The sequence below is a fragment of the Microcaecilia unicolor genome, chromosome 8, assembly GCF_901765095.1.
Source record: "Microcaecilia unicolor chromosome 8, aMicUni1.1, whole genome shotgun sequence".
NCBI lineage: Eukaryota > Metazoa > Chordata > Amphibia > Gymnophiona > Siphonopidae > Microcaecilia > Microcaecilia unicolor.
Genome location: NC_044038.1, coordinates 176,558,319 through 176,580,436, shown reverse-complemented (window position 1 = coordinate 176,580,436; position 22,118 = coordinate 176,558,319). Strand labels below are relative to the sequence as shown.

The 22,118-nt window shown below is 44.1% G+C and overlaps 1 protein-coding gene across 1 annotated transcript in view; it reads right to left on the bottom strand.

The window, feature by feature from the left end:
* Positions 1 to 9,896: 9,896 nt before the first annotated feature.
* Positions 9,897 to 22,118, bottom strand: part of SH3RF2 (SH3 domain containing ring finger 2) — a 48,074-nt gene continuing 35,852 nt past the window's right edge. Inside the window, exons 8-10 of the mRNA XM_030212633.1 lie at positions 18,355 to 18,581; positions 12,331 to 12,674; positions 9,897 to 11,126 (exon numbers count right to left, since the gene is read on the bottom strand). Of these exons, the coding sequence (XP_030068493.1) occupies positions 10,866 to 11,126; positions 12,331 to 12,674; positions 18,355 to 18,581 (832 nt within the window). The 3' untranslated portion in view covers positions 9,897 to 10,865. The remainder of the gene's footprint in view (positions 11,127 to 12,330; positions 12,675 to 18,354; positions 18,582 to 22,118) is intronic.

The following is a 22,118-nucleotide window of genomic DNA, read 5'->3' as shown; positions in this document are numbered from 1 at the left end:
GGTCCCCGACGTCGGTACCGCGTGCGGTGCCGACTGCGGCCACCTCCCAGGAGGGCTCCCCGACTACGTCAGCGGAGGGAGCTTCGCCGATGCGGGCGAGGGAGTCTACCTCTCGACGCCCCCATCGTGGACGTGGCTCCACGGAGTCGAGCCGGGCGAGGTTGCAGACACAGGTCCGTGAACTTGTGTCTGACACCGAGGGTGAGGCCTCATGGGAAGAGGAAGAAGACCCCAGATATTTCTCTGACGAGGAGTCTGAAGGTCTTCCTTCCGATCCCACTCCCTCTCCTGAGAGACAGCTTTCTCCTCCCGAGAGTCTGTCTTTTGCTTCCTTTGTCCGGGAGATGTCTACGGCCATCCCCTTCCCGGTGGTTGTGGAGGACGAGCCCAGGGCTGAAATGTTTGAGCTCCTGGACTATCCTTCTCCACCTAAGGAAGCGTCCACTGTTCCCTTGCACCATGTCCTGAAAAAGACATTGCTTGCGAACTGGACCAAGCCACTAAGTAATCCCCACATCCCCAAGAAGATCGAGTCCCAGTACCGGATCCATGGGGACCCAGAGCTGATGCGCACTCAGTTGCCTCACGACTCTGGAGTTGTGGATCTGGCCCTAAAGAAGGCTAAGAGTTCTAGGGAGCATGCTTCGGCGCCCCCGGGCAAAGACTCTAGAACCTTAGACTCCTTTGGGAGGAAGGCCTACCATTCCTCTATGCTCGTGGCCAAAATCCAGTCTTACCAGCTCTACACGAGCATACACATGCGGAACAATGTGCGGCAGTTGGCGGGCTTGGTTGATGCTCTCCCCCCTGAGCAAGCCAAGCCTTTTCAGGAGGTGGTCAGGCAGCTGCAGGCGTGCAGAAAATTCCTGGCCAGAGGGGTGTATGACACCTTTGATGTTGCGTCCAGGGCCGCTGCTCAAGGTGTGGTGATGCGCAGGCTCTCATGGCTGCGTGCCTCCGACCTGGAGAATAGACTCCAGCAGCGGATTGCGGACTCGCCTTGCCGTGCGGACAATATTTTTGGAGAGAAGGTCGAGCAGGTGGTAGAGCATCTCCACCAGCGGGATACCGCATTCGACAAGTTCTCCCGCCGGCAGCCTTCAGCATCTACCTCTACAGGTAGAAGATTTTTGGGGGGAAGGAGGACTGTTCCCTACTCTTCTGGCAAGCATAGGTACAATCCTCCTTCTCGACAGCCTGCGGCCCAGGCTAAGCCCCAGCGCGCTCGCTCTCGTCAGCAGCGTGCGCCTCAGCAAGGCCCCGCGGCTCCCCAGCAAAAGCAAGGGGCGAGCTTTTGACTGGCTCCAGCAGAGCATAGCCGACATCCAAGTGTCAGTGCCGGGCGACCTGCCGGTCGGGGGGAGGTTGAAAGCTTTTCACCAAAGGTGGCCTCTCATAACCTCCGATCAGTGGGTTCTGCAAATAGTCCGGCAAGGATACACCCTCAATTTGGCCTCAAAACCTCCAAATTGTCCACCGGGAGCTCAGTCTTACAGCTTCCAGCACAAGCAGGTACTTGCAGAGGAACTCTCCGCCCTTCTCAGCGCCAATGCGGTCGAGCCCGTGCCATCCGGGCAAGAAGGGCTGGGATTCTATTCCAGGTACTTCCTTGTGGAAAAGAAAACAGGGGGGATGCGTCCCATCCTAGACCTAAGGGCCCTGAACAAATATCTCGTAAAAGAAAAGTTCAGGATGCTTTCCCTGGGCACCCTTCTTCCCATGATTCAGGAAAACGATTGGCTATGCTCTCTGGACTTGAAGGATGCCTACACACACATCCCGATACTGCCAGCTCACAGACAGTATCTGCGATTTCAGCTGGGCACACGTCACTTCCAGTACTGTGTGCTACCCTTTGGGCTCGCCTCTGCGCCCAGGGTGTTCACAAAGTGCCTGGCTGTAGTAGCAGCGGCACTTCGCAGGCTGGGGGTGCACGTGTTCCCGTATCTCGACGATTGGCTGGTGAAGAACACGTCCGAGGCAGGAGCCCTGCACTCCATGCAGATGACTATTCGCCTCCTGGAGCTACTGGGGTTTGTAATAAATTACCCAAAGTCCCATCTTCGCCCAGTGCAGAGACTCGAATTCATAGGAGCTCTGCTGGATTCTCGGACGGCTCGCGCCTATCTCCCAGAGACGAGAGCCAACAACTTGTTGTCCCTCGTCTCGCGGGTGCGAGCGTCCCAGCAGATTACAGCTCGGCAGATGTTGAGATTGCTGGGCCACATGGCCTCCACAGTTCATGTGACTCCCATGGCCCGCCTTCACATGAGATCTGCTCAATGGACCCTAGCTTCCCAGTGGTTTCAGGCTGCTGGGGATCTAGAAGACGTGATCCACCTGTCCACGAGTTTTCTCGAATCCCTGTATTTGTGGACGATTTGGTCCAATTTGACTCTGGGACGTCCTTTCCAAATTCCTCAGCCACAAAAAGTGCTGACCACGGATGCGTCTCTCCTGGGATGGGGAGCTCATGTCGATGGGCTTCACACCCAAGGAAGCTGGTCCCTCCAGGAACGCGGTCTACAGATCAATCTTCTGGAGTTGCGAGCGATCTGGAATGCTCTGAAGGCTTTCAGAGATTGGCTGTCCCACCAAATTATCCAAATTCAGACAGACAACCAGGTTGCCATGTACTATGTCAACAAGCAGGGGGGCACCGGATCTCGCCCCCTGTGTCAGGAAGCCGTCAGCATGTGGCTCTGGGCTCGCCGTCTCGGCATGGTGCTCCAAGCCACATATCTGGCAGGCGTAAACAACAGTCTGGCCGACAGACTGAGCAGGATTATGCAACCTCACGAATGGTCGCTCAACTCCCGAGTGGTGCGCCAGATCTTCCAAGCGTGGGGCACCTCCTTGGTGGATCTCTTCGCATCTCGAGCGAACCACAAAGTCCCTCAGTTCTGTTCCAGGCTTCAGGCCCCCGGCAGACTGGCATCGGATGCCTTCCTCCTGGATTGGGGGGAGGGCCTGCTGTATGCTTATCCTCCCATTCCTCTGGTGGGGAAGACTTTGTTGAAACTCAAGCAAGACCGAGGCACCATGATTCTGATTGCTCCCTTTTGGCCACGTCAGATCTGGTTCCCTCTTCTTCTGGAGTTATCCTCCGAAGAACCGTGGAGATTGGAGTGTTTTCCGACCCTCATCACGCAGGACGAAGGGGCTCTTCTGCATCCCAGCCTCCGGTCCCTGGCTCTCACGGCCTGGATGTTGAGAGCGTAGACTTTGCCTCTTTGGGTCTGTCAGAGGGTGTCTCCCGCATCTTGCTTGCTTCCAGGAAAGATTCCACTGAGGAGTTACTTCTTTCTGTGGAGGAGGTTTGCCGTCTGGTGTGACAGCAAGGCCCTAGCTCCTCGCTCTTGTCCTACACAGACCCTGCTTGAATACCTTCTGCACTTGTCTGAGTCTGGTCTCAAGACCAACTCTGTAAGAGTTCACCTTAGCGCAATCAGTGCATACCATTACCATGTGGAAGGTAAGCCGATCTCAGGACAGCCTTTAGTTGTTCGCTTCATGAGAGGTTTGCTTTTGTCAAAGCCCCCTGTCAAGCCTCCTACAGTGTCATGGGATCTCAATGTCGTTCTCACCCAGCTGATGAAACCTCCTTTTGAGCCACTGAATTCCTGCCATCTGAAGTACTTGACCTGGAAGGTCATTTTCTTGGTGGCAGTTACTTCAGCTCGTAGAGTCAGTGAGCTTCAGGCCCTGGTAGCCCAGGCCCCTTACACCAAATTTCATCATAACAGAGTAGTCCTCCGCACTCACCCTAAGTTCTTGCCAAAGGTTGTGTCGGAGTTCCATCTGAACCAGTCAATTGTCTTGCCAACATTTTTTCCCCGTCCTCATTCCTGCCCTGCTGAACGTCAGCTGCACACATTGGACTGCAAGAGAGCATTGGCCTTCTACCTGGAGCGGACACAGCCCCACAGACAGTCCGCCCAATTGTTTGTTTCTTTTGATCCCAATAGGAGGGGAGTGGCTGTAGGGAAACGCACCATATCCAATTGGCTAGCAGATTGCATTTCCTTCACTTACGCCCAGGCGGGGCTGGCTCTTGAGGGTCATGTCACGGCTCATAATGTTAGAGCCATGGCTGCGTCGGTAGCCCACTTGAAGTCAGCCTCCATTGAAGAAATTTGCAAAGCTGCGACGTGGTCATCTGTCCACACATTCACATCTCATTATTGCCTGCAGCAGGATACCCGACGCGACAGTCGGTTCGGGCAGTCAGTTCTTCAGAACCTGTTTGGGCTTTAGGATCCAACTCCACCCCCCGAGGGCCCTGTTTGTTCTGTTCCAGGCTGCACTCTCAGTTAGTTGGTAAATTTTTTAGGTCAATCTCAGTTATGTCCTCGCCGTTGCGAGGCCCAATTGACCATGGTTGTTGTTTTGAGTGAGCCTGGGGGCTAGGGATACCCCATCAGTGAGAACAAGCAGCCTGCTTGTCCTCGGAGAAAGCGAATGCTACATACCTGTAGAAGGTATTCTCCGAGGACAGCAGGCTGATTGCTCTCACAAACCCGCCCGCCTCCCCTTTGGAGTTGTGTCTTCCCTTGTATTGTCTTGCTACATACTGGACTGGCCGGCTCGAGCCGGTTTCGGGCGGGAAGACGGCCGTGCATGCGCGGTGCGCGCGGGGGCTAGCAAAGGACTTTGCTAGTGAAGATTCCGATTGGAGGGGCTGCCGTGGACGTCACCCCATCAGTGAGAACAATCAGCCTGCTGTCCTCGGAGAATACCTTCTACAGGTATGTAGCATTCGCTTTGGAAGTGGCCCATTTTGGTGTAGTGGAAACATGTTTCTCTCTTGAGCTGTCAATACTGGATAATGAGATGCTCAGGCAGTTGCCTACAGCAAGCATTAAGCAAACAAGGTGCAAGTACTGTGAAAGTGAGAGACCATGCAAATAGAGCTCAAATTAAAGAGAAAAGTAGAGACAGCAGCAGGGGCTCTTTTACTAAGTGTTCTAGAATCTAGGCTTAATGTATTTTAATGCAGGATTTTCCCATGCGCTAAACTGAGATTTAGCACAGCAGCTTTTGAAGGTGTGACTTCTATTTTATATTTCAAGTCTTGTATTAATGATGCAAACTGCAAGAGTTAACGCAGAAGCACTTACCACCTCCTATTTCGAAGGTGCTACATGCTCCGACTTTCTATGTTAACCACTTAGGGGGCGATTCTGTATACGATGTGTGGAAATCATTTTTGTCTAAGCATATTCTATATGATTTAGGTGTGATATATATAGAATTCGCTTAGTTGATACCCCAATGCCTAAAACTATGCCCATCCATTTACACCAATGAAAACGTGGCATAAATCCCTGCACATAGATTTACGCAGACTGGACCATATTTTATAACAATGTACATAACTTTGGGAATACCCACAACCACACCCCTTTTTGGATGTATGCATTAGAATTTAGTTGCATAGGTTGAATGAGTTATGCATGTAAATTCTCATTTCCAATTAGTGCTCTTTATTGCTTAAGTGCTATTAACAATTCTGATTGGCTTGTTAAGCCAATTAAGTTACACGCATTGTTATAGAATATGCTTAGATTTAGGTGTGGCATGTTAGGCGTAATGCATAGAATCTGGCAGTTAGGATGCAGTAATTATAAATGCTAGCTAGCTAACGCTTCCATGGATCAGACATGATGATAAAAGAAGCAGGAGGTTTTATTAATAAATAAAATAATAATCAAAAGTGTGCCTGAGCCTGACACGGCCATGTTTCACCCAGGAAGGGCTGCTTCAAGGGCAAAATATACTGTTAAAACTAATAAAACCAACATATCTCACACAAAATCATAATACTAAAACATAACAGTAAAAGACATCATCATAAATATCCAAGCTTTCACTATTGTTTTTAATACTCTTCCCTTCTGCAGTAATACCTATAGTGGAGTGAAAGGCTCATACCATGAAGAAATGTAACAAGCTTTACTTTTATGTTCAGCAGTGTAGTATGTGAATTTGCATGTGTACAAGTTGTTGATTTTAGACATTTATTTTATGTTATATTCATTTATTACGTGAGATATTTGTGTTAAGTTTTAGTATTATTGGATTCATTATGATTTTAGGCCCAAGATGTTGGTTTTATTTAACAATGCCTTTTGCCCTTGCTGGGTGAAACACAGCTGTGTCAGGCACACTTTTAAATTAATTAATTAATTAAGGCTCCTGTTCCTTTTATCACCGCATCTGCTCCAATGCATTCATTCCTTTTGGAATGTGCAGACTTTTTGCGGGGTTTTTTCTGAGACATTCTCTGCCCCCTCACAGAAAAATTCAGTAATGCACAGTTTAGCGCACACAAACCAGGAAAATACCACAAAATGCTGTAATGTGTTAGTACTCTGTGCTTAATGTGTGCATAACACACACATTCTACTGCTTGTGTTCCAGGACCCTCATCAGGTGCTGGCAAAAGTTCTTTGGTTTCCAAAACTCAAGTCGCATGCAGGAAGAAAATGTTAAGTAAAGCTTTTGCATTTAATACTGAAATAGCTGGGGAGGGGGGGGGGGGGGAGAGTTTATAAATAATGTTTAGCACAGGACAATCTACCTCAAATTACACACACCGCATACTTTACTGCTTTATAACTAAATGCAAGAGAGTTTTTAAATCAGTACAGTGGAGAAATATTACCTGTGGGTCAGACAGCAGGCCACATACCAGCTAGCGGCCTTCATTGATTTAATATAATTTATCACCAGAGAAATGCTTTAATTTTACAGTCAAAAGGTTTAATAAGTATTGGGAAAGCCACAGAAGGGTCAGTTGTGAGTGGCCTGCATACTTTGCTCCTGTTCTTGGAGGGAGAGAGGTTAAGTGGTACATATCTTTAGAAAACTCTACCACAACACATCTTTTCAAAACCGTTACAAATATGCCTCCTGTAGCACAACATGTGCACTTTCCTAAAATTCCAGCCAATTTCTCTCCTTGTAAAAGCATTGAGACACTTGCAATACAAATTGCAGCATACAAAATAAATATTTAGGTTTTTCATACACATATATGTTCCATAGCTTTACAGAACAGTATTCTTTTCTTCTATATTAAACAGTTTTTACAATTAATTTAACATCAGGGAAAATATAACTTTACATATTTCCCATCCTAAACTCTAGACATGAGCACTAGCTTTTTATTTTTTCTTCTTGCATACAATATTAGGAAAAGATTAAGGGGATCTTTTACTAAAGATTAGTGAATGCTATTAAAAGGAACCATTTTATTCCCATGGGCCCAGCTGCCGATAACATGCTCTAATCTTTAGAGAGACCCTCTTAATATGTATAAAACAATTGAAACTACATAACCCATAACATTAAAAACAGTACCGTTTGTGAAAAATCTGAGTGCTAATGTGTTGGAGGGGGAAATGAAAGAGCAGGTGCCAGCACTGCAAAATGTACCTGATCCGTCATCATAATCCCCTTAATTCCATAAGTCGCCAAAAATTGCATGCACAAAGTTGGGTGTGTGTGCAATTTAATTGAATAACAAGCCAACTAGTGCCAATAATTGGCTTTAACAAGTAATTGCTGCTAATTGAAATCAATTAACATGTATGTACCTAAATTCTACTTGTATCCTGGGATACAGGGCACAGAAATGAGGGTCATGGGCGTTTTGGGGCAGAACATGGGCATGGATTTCAGTTACACACACAATTATAGAATTAAGAGGGTTCTGTGCATAAATTTATATAGGGCATCTGCACAACATTTTTGTTGGTGCAAATGAACTGGACTAAATTTATGTGCGACTCCTGCACTTAGGCACAGTTTATAGAATAGCTCTTAAGCGCTATTCTATAAACTGTGCCTAACTTTAGAATAGCACTTAAGCGTGTTTTTACACACCAATTTTTTAGGCATGTTTTATAGAATTCACCCCTATATGCTTGTAAGTACAGAACATACAAAGGCACAATTGTCCGTGATACTCAAGACTGCTGGTTCGGATGACAATGAAACTGTTCATTTGTTTAGGAATTCACAAAGCTTCCTCTTTTGATGCTAGGTCAAATGAAAGGTACTCCGCATACTATAGCTATTGCAGTGGAATACATAGAGTTGGGCATTTTTGTTCTGTTAAATTTGCAGACAGCCTAACATAGATGACCTGTACTATTTTAAACTCTGTGCAACTGTGTTATTTCTTCACTGACCTAATGAAGAAAGATCTGTGATGAGCTTCGCCATACTATCAAGTCAGTCCAGTAAAAAATGTGCCACCGCTGGCTCGTTTGCTCACTCTGAATTCTGTGGCTCCAAAGTGGACGAACTCGGCAACCATAATTTTTTGCTTAGGAATGTTAACAGTAGGTGCCCATGTTTAAGCATTTGGTCTTGAATTTTATGATAAATAAGCTCAAGCAGAAATCTCAGCAGGTTACTCCATTTACACTTCTTATTCCGCATGTTTCTTTTAATGAATTCCACCATTTTTTCACTCCTTTTTCTGCAATCTTGCCTGCCTTTTAACAGCTCTTCGTTCCTTCACTCGTTGGCTTTTCATTTGACTTGGAAGCAATGCATATGCCACTCAAGTAGCCCCTGCAGTGAAGAGGGATGCAGGAACTCTTCCTGTACCTTCTGAGGTGGGTCTCCCCATGTTCAGGAGGCCCTTCATTTGAGCTGTCATGCTGAAGCCCTTGATATATTTTAGTTGTTATCCCTTAACTGTTTAAGCTCTTTTTTTTTTAAATTATATGATGGTCATCTGCACATCACCTTTTCCAAAAGCACCTAGTAGGTGACAGTTATATATGACTCAAGTAATTTAGGGCTCCTTTTACAAAGCAGCGCTACTGATTTGCGTGCCCATAGGAATTAAATGGGCTTCTTCTCAGTCATGCCACTCATCAGGAGAACCACTTTGTAAAACGAGCCCTTAATGCACTATTGGAGTGGAGGAGTAGCCTAGTGGTTAGTGGAGCGGACTTTGATCCTGGGGAACTGAGTTCGATTCCCACTGCAGCTCCTTGTGACTCTGGGCAAGTCACTTAACCCTCCATTGCCCCTGGTACAAAATAAGTACCTGACTATATGTAAACCGTTTTGAATGTAGTTGCAAAAACCTCAGACAGGCGGTATATCAAGTCCCATTTCCCTTTCCATTACTCAGATTTTATCATAAAAGAGCTACATGTTAATTAAACCTTTTGTGTCCCCAAATGTAGATTTTGAGCTTGGTTTACTGTATAATTTCTAAGCTAAAAGGGGATGTTGATTTGGATTCTGATACATTTTACTGGCTTGGAATACTGAACATTAATTTCCTAACAAGCTCTGGGTCATGGATTTTAAAGTTTGGATTGTTATTGTGAACTGTTCATAACACATTAAAAGAAGATATAGCAAATACATCTTATCCAAGTATAACAATGAGCCATTTCTGCTTTATCTATTTGTTTTCTGACCTTTTATACCTCAGGTGAGTGCTAGTAGAGCCCAACCTATGTCTCGGTTATTAACTTGTTTAGCTCACATCTTTTTCAGTAGTAGCTCAAGGTGAGCTACCTATGAAACTTGAACATGTTGCCCTAGCCCCAGATAGCGTCTCTTTACTAAATTGCACTAGTGATTCCCAGTGTGAAAATACTGACCAAGCCCATTCACTGTGAATGGGTTTCATTCATTGGCATTGCTGCACAGGAAGTCACTAGTATGGTTTGGTAAATGAGGCCCTAAGTTTACACCTGAGGCAATGCTAAGTGACTTGTCCAAGATTGCAAGAAGTAGCAGTGGGAGTGCTCAAATTTTTAGCCCGCGCTAAATGTTAGAGATGCAAATGCATTCCTATGGGTGTCTCTAACGTTGAGTGTGCCCACAATTTTAGCACGCGGTAAAAACCTGAACACCCCTTTAGTAAAAGACGCTGAGTTTCCCTGGTTGTCAGCCCAGAGATTAATCACTAGGCTACTCCTCCACTCTACAATGAGCTTAAGCATAGCACCAAGCACAGAGCAGTGTAACCCAAACATGATACCATATTCTCTTCTCCAATCTCTCATTAGTGCCCTGGACTCAGGAACATTTAGACCCATAGGTTAAACCAGAACAGCTGTGCTCATAAGGGAGAGCCAGAAACATATGGCTGTCTTTCTTCTTCTTAAAAAAAAAATATATATATATATATTTTTTTTTTTGAAAGTCACATGATTAATTCCAAACCAGGCATAAATCACACAGGTAGCATTGTGTTTGCTTGGCAGTTCATAAGATTACCTGAAGATGTTAATTGAAATTTTTAAAGGAACAAGGGGGAGTTTATTGGGAGACCCAATGTCACCATTAATCTGCTTGAAGATTTATTTATTGTGCTTAGAACAGAGGCAGAAAGATCAACTATCCCCTTGGTACTGCCTGGTTAACTAACCATGCCTGAAGTCCTGGAAGAACATTATGCCACCTGCCTGTAACTAGTAAGAGATCTGGCCACATTTATAATCTTCAAGGATTATATTGAGGAAATTTGATGGAGATAATGCTGAATTGTTTTTGCTGAAGGTTCAGCCACATGGAAAGGACCATCACGTTCTGAACATGCTGACACACTGCGTAACACAGATGCAGAGTATAACAGAACCTTGGCCGGTACAGTCATTGTGAAGCAACGAGAAACTGCTGGAGGACTTGTATAACCTACCCGTTTCAGAAAGCATTTCCATGCCTCTTACTGGGAATTCAGAAACATCAAATGGCAGCCTGCTTACAAAAACGACATTCTAGTTACATCACTTCAGATGAAGCTAGGAATCTGTATCCTGATTCTGGTAAAGCAGGGAGGGGTGCTTGGAGCCTGGGAGTGAAGGTTGCGTGGTTGTGGGCATCTAATTGTCAATGCCATTTCGTTTGGTGGGGAATGATAGTGCTTTCATTAGTTGTGGTCTCCTGTTCTCCTTCTGCTGTATGGCGCTGGAGCATCCTTGGTGATAAACGGGAGGGATTTCAGGACTCTTGTCTTGTTCCGGGTGGGATGTCTCTGGAGTTACTGGTTCAGTTCTGCCATTTTGGTTACTGGAAGAAGAGCGAATAATTTCCCGTTTTGAGAGAGGAGGGCTGCAGGCTTGAAATCTGACCATTTTCACTTGCTAAAGTATGAAAAAATGAAGAATAGTTAGCACTGAGTAAACCTTGATGCTATGAATGATCTATGCTCCACTCTGCTGATTACATTAAATACTTTTTCAACAGAAATGTTTTTAAATGTTTCCGAAAGGAGAAATAAGAGCTTGGCGTTCTCCAACAATTTGAGTAAAGAGCATCAAACTTCAATAAACCTAAAACGCACAGAATTTTCCAAAGATTTCTGTTTGTAGCAGACGTCCAATACCAAGGGAAAATAAGGCAGAGAGCAATTAATTTTCTGTGCATTCTTCTGAAATGCACCATGAATGACTTCATCCCCCCGATTCTATAAAAGGTGACAAAAACCATGCACAAAATGTAGGCACATTCCTGATTTGCGTGTGCAATCTAATAGAAGAATGAGCCAATTGGTGCCAATTATTGGCACTAATTAGATTTAATTGGGACCAATGCATGTAAATATAGGCATAGGATCTGTGCCTAAAATTTACATGTGCTCCAAAAAAAGGGGGGGGGGAGTGGAAATGGGAGGGTCATTGGCATTTTGGGGTAGAACAGGGGCATGCTTTTGAGTTACCACCCATAATTACAAAATATGGGTGCTCCATGCGTAAATTTAAGTGTGGGCATTTGCATCATATTTTCATTGGTGCAAATGGAAGTACCTAAATTTACGCGCGTACTCTCTACTTAAGCGTTTACTCTAGGTAATAAATAGAAATAAATAAAAAAACAGAGAAAAGAAAATATGATGATACCACATTTTTTATTAGCTTTCAAAGGTAACCCTTCTTCTTCAGATTGGAAATAAACTGCAAAACTGCACTGAACTTGAGGCGCAGCTTATAGAATACCGCTTAAGTGGGTATTTTTTATTGCCAATTTTTTGGGCCCTATATGCATAATACGATGACCAATGAGTACCAGTAACTACATTCAGAATACTTATGTTAATACATTTCTTGATTAGCTTTCGAAGGTTGCCCTTCTTCGTCAGATCGGAAATAAGCAAAATGTGGTAGATGACAGTATATAAAAGTAAAACATCCAAGCATTTCTTTGACAGTCTAAGGGTGGGGGTGGGTAGGAGGTATGCATGGGAACATCAAAGCATTTCAGAGATAGTCTAACAGGATGGGGGTGGATAGGTGAGAGGAGGGTGATAAACATAGCTATGCATAGGAACAAAACTGGCACAAAACCTACCTTTTCAGTGCTGTGTTTGGAAGCATATGGCTTCACCAAAATGGATGGAGGAGCTGACGCTGGTGGCTCGTTTCTGGCCACAGGTTCTTTGACTTCCAAAATTGCTGAGCTTCCGGCAGAATGAGCCCTCACTTCTGGTCCCCTGGCAACCAGAGCCAGTGAATCATGGTTTGGGTTCGGCCTTGCTGCAGTTTCAACAGGTCCATGGGAGACACTGTTCACCTGGGAGATACTCTTTTGCTGCTGTAGTTGTTGGGGTCGAACAACTGCCGATGGTGTTCGCTTGAGAGAACCAACCATTTGGAATGTAGAGCTTGGCTGCCCACACCTTTGCAGTGACGTACCTTTAGGAAGAAAGGCAGGACTTTAGGTTTTGAGTCAACTGACAGAAAAGGATTAGAGTGTATTCTGGATATGAATACACACATTTATTTCCCAGTGTTTGCCTCTTTCAACTGAAACCATTCTTTGCCTTGGGTCATAGGTTAGACTTGTAGGGTCACAAAGAAGGAAAACAAAATTCTTCCACAAAAAGTCAGATAAACAAACCAGAGAGAAGTGGAAGTCACCAAAGTGCAAATGTTCAAGACTATATACCAAAGTCGATGTATTCATCCATAGTCAAGTAACCTCAATGCAGCTAGAAGAATGTGACCCAACATGGGCAGTGTTTCGGCACGCACGTCTTCTTCAGGGGTGTCACGCTATGTATTTCCCTTTTAAGCGTTTGTAATCAAGGCAAACATCGCATCACCACATTAAAGGGAAATACACAGCATGACACTAGCATCTGTATGCTGAAGCAGTGGACTGCATGAAAGGCATCTAAATATTGTCCTTTTCCAGCTGATACATCTGAAGCAAGTGCACTGGGTGAAAGTCAGTGTGATGGCTTCACTAGCAAGGTTCCTCTAACAAAGATCTCTGCAGTGACTCAAACTGGTCTGATTTTCAGGATAACCAATATATACTACTACCTACTTCTAATCATTGCTATAGCAATACAAGAAGAACGCAGAACATTTAAGAGATAGTCCCTGCTTGGAAGAGCTTACAATCTATTCAAGACAGAAATAGGGCAAAATAAGGGATTAAGAAGTCATTTATTATGGAATGATTCCAACGTGGTTACTGAACAGAAAATGGGGCAAGCTTTAAAAGTAGCCTAAAAAAGGTGGCCTCTTAGCCTGGTTTTGATTAGGGCCAAAGACAGAGCATGAGATACTGATGTCTTTTCCAGGTATATGGCACAGCAAGACAAGAGGAACATACTCTGGAGGTGGCAGAGGTGAAGGGTACAGATAACAGTGACTTACCAGATGAATGGAGTTCCCTGAGGAGGAGTGTAGGGAGAGATAAGAAAGGAGAGGTACTGAGGAGCTGCAGAGTGAATGCACTTGTAGGTTAGTAAGAGGAGTTTGAAATGTACACAGAAATGGATAGGGATCCAATAAGGTGACTTGAGGAGAGGGTTATGCGAGTGTAACGAGACTAGTGTAAGATAAGTTGTGCAGAAGAATTTTGAACAGTTGGAACAGGAAAGAGATGATTTAGTGGGAGACCTGTGAGGAGGTTGTATTAAGTCTCAGAAGGAGATGTCAAGAGTGTGGATAAGGGTTTTGGTAGTGTGCTCAGAAAGGAAGGGGCGAACTTTGGTGAGGTTATAGAGAAAGAAAAAACAGTTTTTAGCAGTCTGTTGGATATGTGCAGAGAAAGAGATCATTTGACTCTTAAATCGTAATATTGGGGCTAAGTTGATTCTTTAGGGGAAATATCTGCAGCTCACACATCTCCATCATGCTGAAAAATTGGACTTCTTCAGGGGCCATAAGGATCAGAAGCGAGATTCACTTTGTTAACACCATCAATAGAAAGCCACTCCTTGTTTCCCTAAGAAAGAGGTCCTCTGGGATTGCCGTTCCACCCAGGTGAATCCAAACACACATGCAAACGTAGGCATTGTTTTCTTAAGCAAATTAAAACTTATTACTCTATGACTAGCAAAGGGAGAAACCAAGACCTTGGGAGTATCCACACTGGCCTGATTTTTAAACTATTGGTGATACATAATGAGAGATATATTTGCAAACCCTGAATCTAAGAACCAAGTTGATATATGCAAACGTAGATCATACATATGCATTTTGGATCACCTGAAAATCAGCTTAGCAAGGGGACTCTCAAAGACCAGGTGGAAAACCAATGACTGAAGATGTAGTGGGCATAGGAATTTAACAAAAAAGCAAAAGTTAACAGAGCTGCCTTGGCCTGTTTCTGGTCCTCTACAGTCATTTAATTGCTCTGTAGTTGGTATTTTCATTTCATTTAATTTACTTTATTAATTTATTCTCACCTGTCAACAATCTTCTAAGCAGTTTAAAAAAAACTTGTTTGTTCAGGCATATGGTGATTTTATGAAAGGCTGTTAATGATAGGGCATGTATTTGAGTTTATTTCATTTATGTTTCAAATCAATTGCTTTTTTAATGGTGGGTGGGTTTATGTTTAATTTATCTGTTTATGTGATTTGTAGTCCACCTAGTTTTTTGGAAGAAAGAAACACCAACCAATACATACATACGTACTAAATATACAACAGCCAATAAAATACAACCAATAAGTCAATTAAAACAAATAAAAATTACACACGTGCCCACTTGAATAAATAAAGTGTTTCTTCTGAAAGCCAACAAAGCTCTTCATTTTTTTTTTTTAGCTCTCTCAAGAAAATATTCCATAGGTGCAGAGTGCACACTGAAAAAATTGTTAATCTGGTCATCATTTAGAGGTGTACAGGCCAAAAATATATGTTTCATTTAGTTTCTCATGTTTAGACAAATGCTTGTTTTGTTCTATAATTTATTTTATTTTGGGGGCAATGTTGTAAATAATGCTACACATGTCAGGTAAAGGAAGGTAGGGAGAGTAGCAGGGGAGAAGCTAAACCTCTTTGTTCAGATAGGGCAAGGAAGGGAAGGGAAGAGCTGCTCACCTCAGGGAGTAGGGAAGGGGAGTTGGCAGACAATGGGGAACGGCCTTCAGCTATCTCTGGAGGGGAGTGCCTAGCTAAAGGTTCACCTAGGGCATCAGAATCTGGGGGGGGGGGGGTTGTGACGTGAATGTTGGTGCTGCCCCCTCTACCTCCACTCACACAGACCCTAAACTTAGAGCAGCAAGTGCTGTGTGGGCTCTGTGAGTACAAGCCCATGTTCAAGCACTGCACTGTCCTCCTCTGAGGTGGGATTCCTGTCAGAGGGGGACAGGGCATAGCAGTGCTTCAAATGTAGGCCTGTACATTTATTTATTAGTTACATTTGTATCCCACATTTTCCCACCTATTTGCAGGCTCAATGTGGCTTACATATTGCCGGAAATGTATTGTACTGTTTTGGGATCTTGCCAGGTACCTGTAACCTGAATTGGCCACTGTTGGAAACAGGATGCTGGGCTTGATGGACCTTTGGTCTGATCCAGTGTGGCAATACTTATGTACTTGGGATTCTGCATGGAATCTTGCTACTCTTTGGGGTTCTACATGGAATATTGCTACACTTTGAAATTCTGCATGGAATCTTGTTATTCTTTAGAATTCTAGAATCTTGCTACTCTTTGGGGTTCTACATGGAATGTTGCTACAATCTAGGTTTCTGCCAGGTATTTGTGACCTGGATCAGCTACTGTTGGAAACAGGATGCTGGGCTTGATGGACCTTTGGTCTGTCCCAGTATGGCAATACTTATGTACTTACAGGACTCATGCAGCATTCAATCTTCTTTAGGCTAAGGGCCAGCACAGTAGGTAGTAGTGGGCATCAACCGTGACCCAGAAGTGGGAAGAGAAGAAGTGAAGAGTTGCTGGATACAGGGTTGAGATAGAGAAGGGATGGTGAGATGAGATGCTGGCCACCTGGGGGTTGTGGTAGAGTGGGGAAGTGGAGATGCTGTCAACCTGGAAGCAAAGAGGTGAAGGGGAGATACAGAACTAAAGAGGGAAGGGAAGAGTTTAATATGGCCTTGAGCCACCCCTGGGGGGGCACATAAGTGAAGGTTTGCCTGGGGCCCTCCAATTGGGCCAGCCTTGACCATTGCACAAATCCTCATACCAACCCCATCCAAGACTAGACTGATAAGTGGAAATATATCAGCCACATCAAGTACAAGTACAAGTACACGTACAAGTACACGTACACACACGTACACACACACACACACACACACAAGAAGACAGCATTAAAGGAAGTTCCCATCAGACTTAGGGGTAGATTTACTAACGGATGATATTGCATTACCACATGCTAACACATTAATACATGTTACTGCAGACCCCCATTTGTTATTAATAATAATAAAACATATATTCCACATTATCTTTCTAAGTGGATTACAGTGGGAACTTTCACAGTAAGACAGAGGACATGATACAGTGTCAGTAATTCAGTGTCTAGTCATTGCAGGAGAGTCACTTGGATGTGTTGGTGCAAGACGTTGATCCATGTATCGTATATTAAACATCTGATGATGCAAAGAGACCTATTTACTAATAGCAAGCTTTAATGGCATTAACGTATGCTAATGCAGTAGTGTACTTTAATATATTTGGTCCTTAGGATGTTGGGATCAATGCACCACGAGATGTTTATTCACACTAAAACAAATTCTTATTTTAATTTAAAAGGTGTTTCAGAGGGCGAGACAGTATAAGCAAGTTGGCAGACCTTCCTCTATTTAACCTGGGGTGGTCCAGAGATGGCTTCTATGAGATGAGACTTAAGACATAAAAATCAAGTATGTGCTTCGAGGAGAAGAGAGGCAAAGGGTGATACACTAGGAACTGCTCAAAGTATACACAATGGACTAGCAGCAAACATTTTTCAACTGAAAGGACGTGCTGGATCAGAAGTAGGTGAACAACAACCCAAAGAGGTGAGTAGGGCTGAAAGCGATGTTACCACTGACTTGTCAGCACCTTGCCCACCTCTCCCTCCCCATTCCTCATATTCTGAGGGAACGCCATCTTCAAAATCCAAAGAGAGCTCACCAGTGAGGCTCACCCTTCCCCTAAAACAAGATGTCATGATATGGGGGTAGAATTGGCAGTAAGATCAGGAAATATTTTTTTTTCTGGAAAGGTGGCAGATATAGGTATGAAATTCAAGAAAGACTTGGATTCTTATTAGTGAAGAAGGGAAGGAAAGCACAATCACCTGCGGTATGTAGACCTGTACTCGGGAAAAAAGATGGGCAGATCCAATTTATAGCCCACCTAGCAGGAAAAACAGGGAATATAAAACCAAATGGGTATTAGATATGATCTTTGTCTACTATCCTATTGTTTTATGTCTCTCTGACCCTTCTGTCTCATTCTTGGGACTTTCATAACAACAATACTGGGTCAGACCAATGGTCCATCTAGCCCAGTATCCTGCTTCCAACAGTGACCAAGCCAGGTCACAAGTACTTGGCAGAAACCCAATTAGTAGCTCTATTCCAAGCTACCAAACCCAGGGCAAGCAGTGGCTTCCCCCATGTCCATCTCACTGACAGACTATGAACTTTTCCTCCAGGAACTTGTCCAAACCTTTTTTAAACCCAGATACACTAACCACCATTACCACATCCTCTGGAAACGTGTTCCAGAGCTTAATTATTCTTTGAGTGAAAAAACATTTCCTCCTATTTGTACAAGGAAAGAGCCCAGGCTTGTCTTTCCTTACTTGTTCTTGAAATTTCTCGGGGGTGGGGAGGGGTGGGTGGACGGGTGGAGAACCTTTCATGTACTGATGTAATTTGCATAGGAATACAATGATGGGCTATATATAAATACGTATGACTGAATGAATCCTTTGCCAAACCTAGGAGGTTAAGCACTGTTGACATTTTAAAAAACGCTGCCCACTTGCTGCTAATAATCCCAAACTCCCACCCTTCTGTCTTCTAAGCCCCAGGGATCAGCAATGATAGCAACTTCCCACACTTCCCCAGCTCTGCCCTGCCTCTCTTCCCAGTTTCCTGAATCCCAACCTACTCTTTTTCACAATGCTGCAGCCTCTCCTCAGTGACGTCTGTGCGGCTGCACCATGTACTGCTGTATTTCTCACTGGTGCAATCACAGCTGTTGGTACAAAGACAGATCTGAAATGTCGACATGAACCACTGTCTGAGAAACTCCCCTGAGAAGAAACGGAGGCTGTGCTCATGTTCCAGGAAGAGGGCAGAGATGGGATCCTTGATTCTGCAATTGTTTGACATCTCCTGTTCAGGAAAAAATAATGTGAGAAAATGGCTTCAGTTAGCTGCTTTAGCTGTTGCACCTTGGATTGAAACAAAGCTTACTTATAAATTCATAGTATTGCTGCATCCTTGCTTTTCCTATGAGAGCAAACAAACATAATATCAATGTAAAATTTGTTAGACAAGCCGTAGTTTTAAACTTCTATCCCACTGCATCCAGTACACACACTCCTAGTCCTAAGTAATCCTATATCCAGACCAGGGGCGTAGCCAGACTTGCGTGGGAGGGGGGTCCACAGCTCGAGGGGAGGGGGCACATTTTAGCCCCCCCATGCTGCCGCCCCCCCGCTGCCATTGTCGCCCCCCCCCGTCTCTGCCGACCCCCCTCCCGCCGCGAACCCTCCCCCGCCGCCGCCTACCTTCCGTTTTGCTGGTGGGGGACCCCACTCCCCGCCAGCCTGCATGCTGACGTCCTGCACGTTGTATGTGCACAGACTCAGAGAAAGAGAACAGAACGTTCTGTTCTCTGAGTCTGACGTCAGCATGCAAGGAAGAAGACTTTTCTCTGCCAGTGCCGCTGCGGAGAGGACGTTGGCTGGCGGGGAGTGGGGTCCCCCGCCAGCAAAACGGAAGGTAGGCGGTGGCGGGTTCGCCGGGAGGGGGGTCCCCACTGAAATCTACGGGGGCCCAGGCCCCCTCAGGCCCCACGTAGCTACGCCACTGATCCAGACAAAGTCAAGTTTTTCGTAGCCCTCCTTAGCTCTGTAAGCTTGTCTAAAATGAAGACTATTAGGGATGGCAGCATTTGACCTGTGTGATTTATTTATTTATGAACTACACACTCAATTAGAGGATGAGATTCCCACTTTGGACAATACCAATTCAAATATAGAGGGAAAATTCAATTAGTTGTAAGCAAACCCAAAAAGGGGGAAGTAGATTATACAAAGGAGGAAAAAGCCTCAAGAAGTCCCTTCCATACACAAATGTATTATAGGAGCTAGGATTGCTTCATCACAGGCAAAAAACCTCCTTTATGGTATATGAAACGGCCCGCTTTTAACTTGACTTAAAATATTTAAATGTTCACTTAGCTTAGGCTGTGAAGGCACTCTTCTTCACTCTGATTGTTCAATGACCGTGGTCAACATTGGCCATCGTTTCGCCAGAGCTGCGTAAGAACCATCGGTCAATAGCAGAGTCCGTTCAAACTGCCGATGGTAGCAAGAAGCTTACAACTAATTGAGTTTTCCCTCTTTATCTATGACATTTATATCCCACGTTATCCCAAACAAGTTTGAGTTCAATGTGGCTTACAATAAACAGTATTGGATACATAAAGAATAATGCATAAGAAAGTAATTTGTTGCAAGAATCCAATTTTACAATACAGTATCATAAACATACTGGGATAGCTATGGATGTTTAACATTTAGAAAATCTATTATGAATGAGAAATTGTACATGAAGCAAAGAGAAAGTTAATGGTAAATAGAGTAATAACCAATTCAGAAAATAATTAATTGTTTGAGATATGGTTGTTCTGTGTGAGGGTTTGTTTGAATAGGAATGATTTGAGGATTTTGCGGAATCTAGTATATTCCTGTATATTTCTTATTTTGGGTGGGAAGGAGTGCCACTATTTGGTTAATAGGTAAGTGAGGTCTGCAGAGTGGACATTTTGTAGATCACTTTTTTGAAGTTTAAATGATCCCAGTTTGCTACTGGTACAGTATGTGACCCTTACCTAGTCTAGATATCTTTGATGATGAAATTGACTATTTTGCAATATTTGCAAAGAACAGCAACGTTGTACTGTTAGAAAACTTACTTGAGCATGGAAAAAACTGTCTTTTGATCTACTCCTGGTAGTACAAAAAAAAGGAAGTTCTTGCATAATATTTACTCAAAAACTAGGGAGAAGTAAGACCACTTCTTCATCATGTCTGGCCTGCCTAAACATTGATTTATTTTCTGTAAAAAAAAATGTTTGCATGTGCCACAATCTGTGATAAATCGTTCAGCACACTTTACAATATTATTATTAACATTTGTATAGCGCTACCAGACGCACGCAGCGCTGAACATCCAATATAATATAAAATATAGACAAAGCAATTACGCAATAAGAGATGATTACACAACAACTATTCTGCTGTAAAAAGATACTTGGATAGGAGTGGTAAGTCATTAACTGACACTCTAATCTGGAAAAAGAAAATTGTTTTCACTTCTCATAGAACGGCAGGAGACCGAGTTCATGCCTTAGTTCCAGTGGATTTTTATGGTCAGTTATTACAGAAAGCTTGAGCTCTCCCAACGTTCCAATTGCATCCAAGAGCATGATGGATTCTCCAATCAACACCCTTGACTGAATCTAAGAGATCTTTGGCACCAACACAACCTTTCCTGGAGAGAAGTTGATCACTCTATCCCATAGGGCCTCAGAGGTCAGACCAAGGGATGGATTCATCGCCTTCTACTGTGAATCCACCCTTGGTCAACCAATATTCTGAACTAAAGATTAAGTCTAAAGTTATGACCACTCAGATGGGTAGGCAAAAGGACCACCTTTACAGAACCCCAAACCAAAGAATCTTTGTGACCCTTCAACTAAACTGCATTAAGCACTTACAGTGTAATTCTATAAATTGGGGCCTCAGATTAGGTGCTTCAATGCCCTGTGCATAGCGCCAATTCCATAGCGGCATCTTGGCTCCAAGATTCCATTATAGAATACTAGTGCAAGACTGGTATTGGCACGCCCAAGTTCAGGCATGTCCTCTCATGCCATGTCAATGGCTGGCTCGAGTTGGCACACCTAGCGATGAGCATAATTCATAGTATTCTATAAACTATTCATATAACTGGGTGATAGGTCCATGGACCATCCATTCTCCTCCCACATGTAGGTGCCACGCCCCCTTTGCAGTCAGGCGCTGCAGCACTTAAGGTGCTACTTTATAGAATAGCACATATGTACATCAAAGGCACCGTTGCTAGTCTGGCACCTGTGTGCACTGAGTGGCACCTATCTCTAGGCGCCAGTTTCTAAACTTCATATAATTGCCCCATTAACACCCTGTTTACCAAGCATTAACTGCTAGCGCAGAGCCGCCTTACAGGGCTTTGCGGTATTTCTGCAGTTAGCACATGGTAAACCGGGTGTTAAGTGCTTTCTGTGTCAGGGGCAGAGAGTGGGCCTGGAAGGTGTAGGTTAGTTAACGCACTGCACCTACCATGTGCTAACTGCCCAATGAAGAGTTAACATGGGACAACTTACTGACTCCTAAATAGGAGGTGCTAGGTGCTTCCACATTAACCGGTAGCAAATACCATGCGTTAATGTGAACGTTAACGCAAAACTAAAATAAAAATGAATGGGAACCTCCAATAGGTGCTGCATTCAGTTTGCAACCTCTGTGTGGTAAAACGTTGCGTTAAGCCACGGTAACTGCAAATTTTACAATGGTTTAGTGAAAGGGCCCCTTTGTCATCACATTCTACTCTTACATTAGCAGGATCTCCTAATAGCAAGAATTTGTTGAAAACCAATCC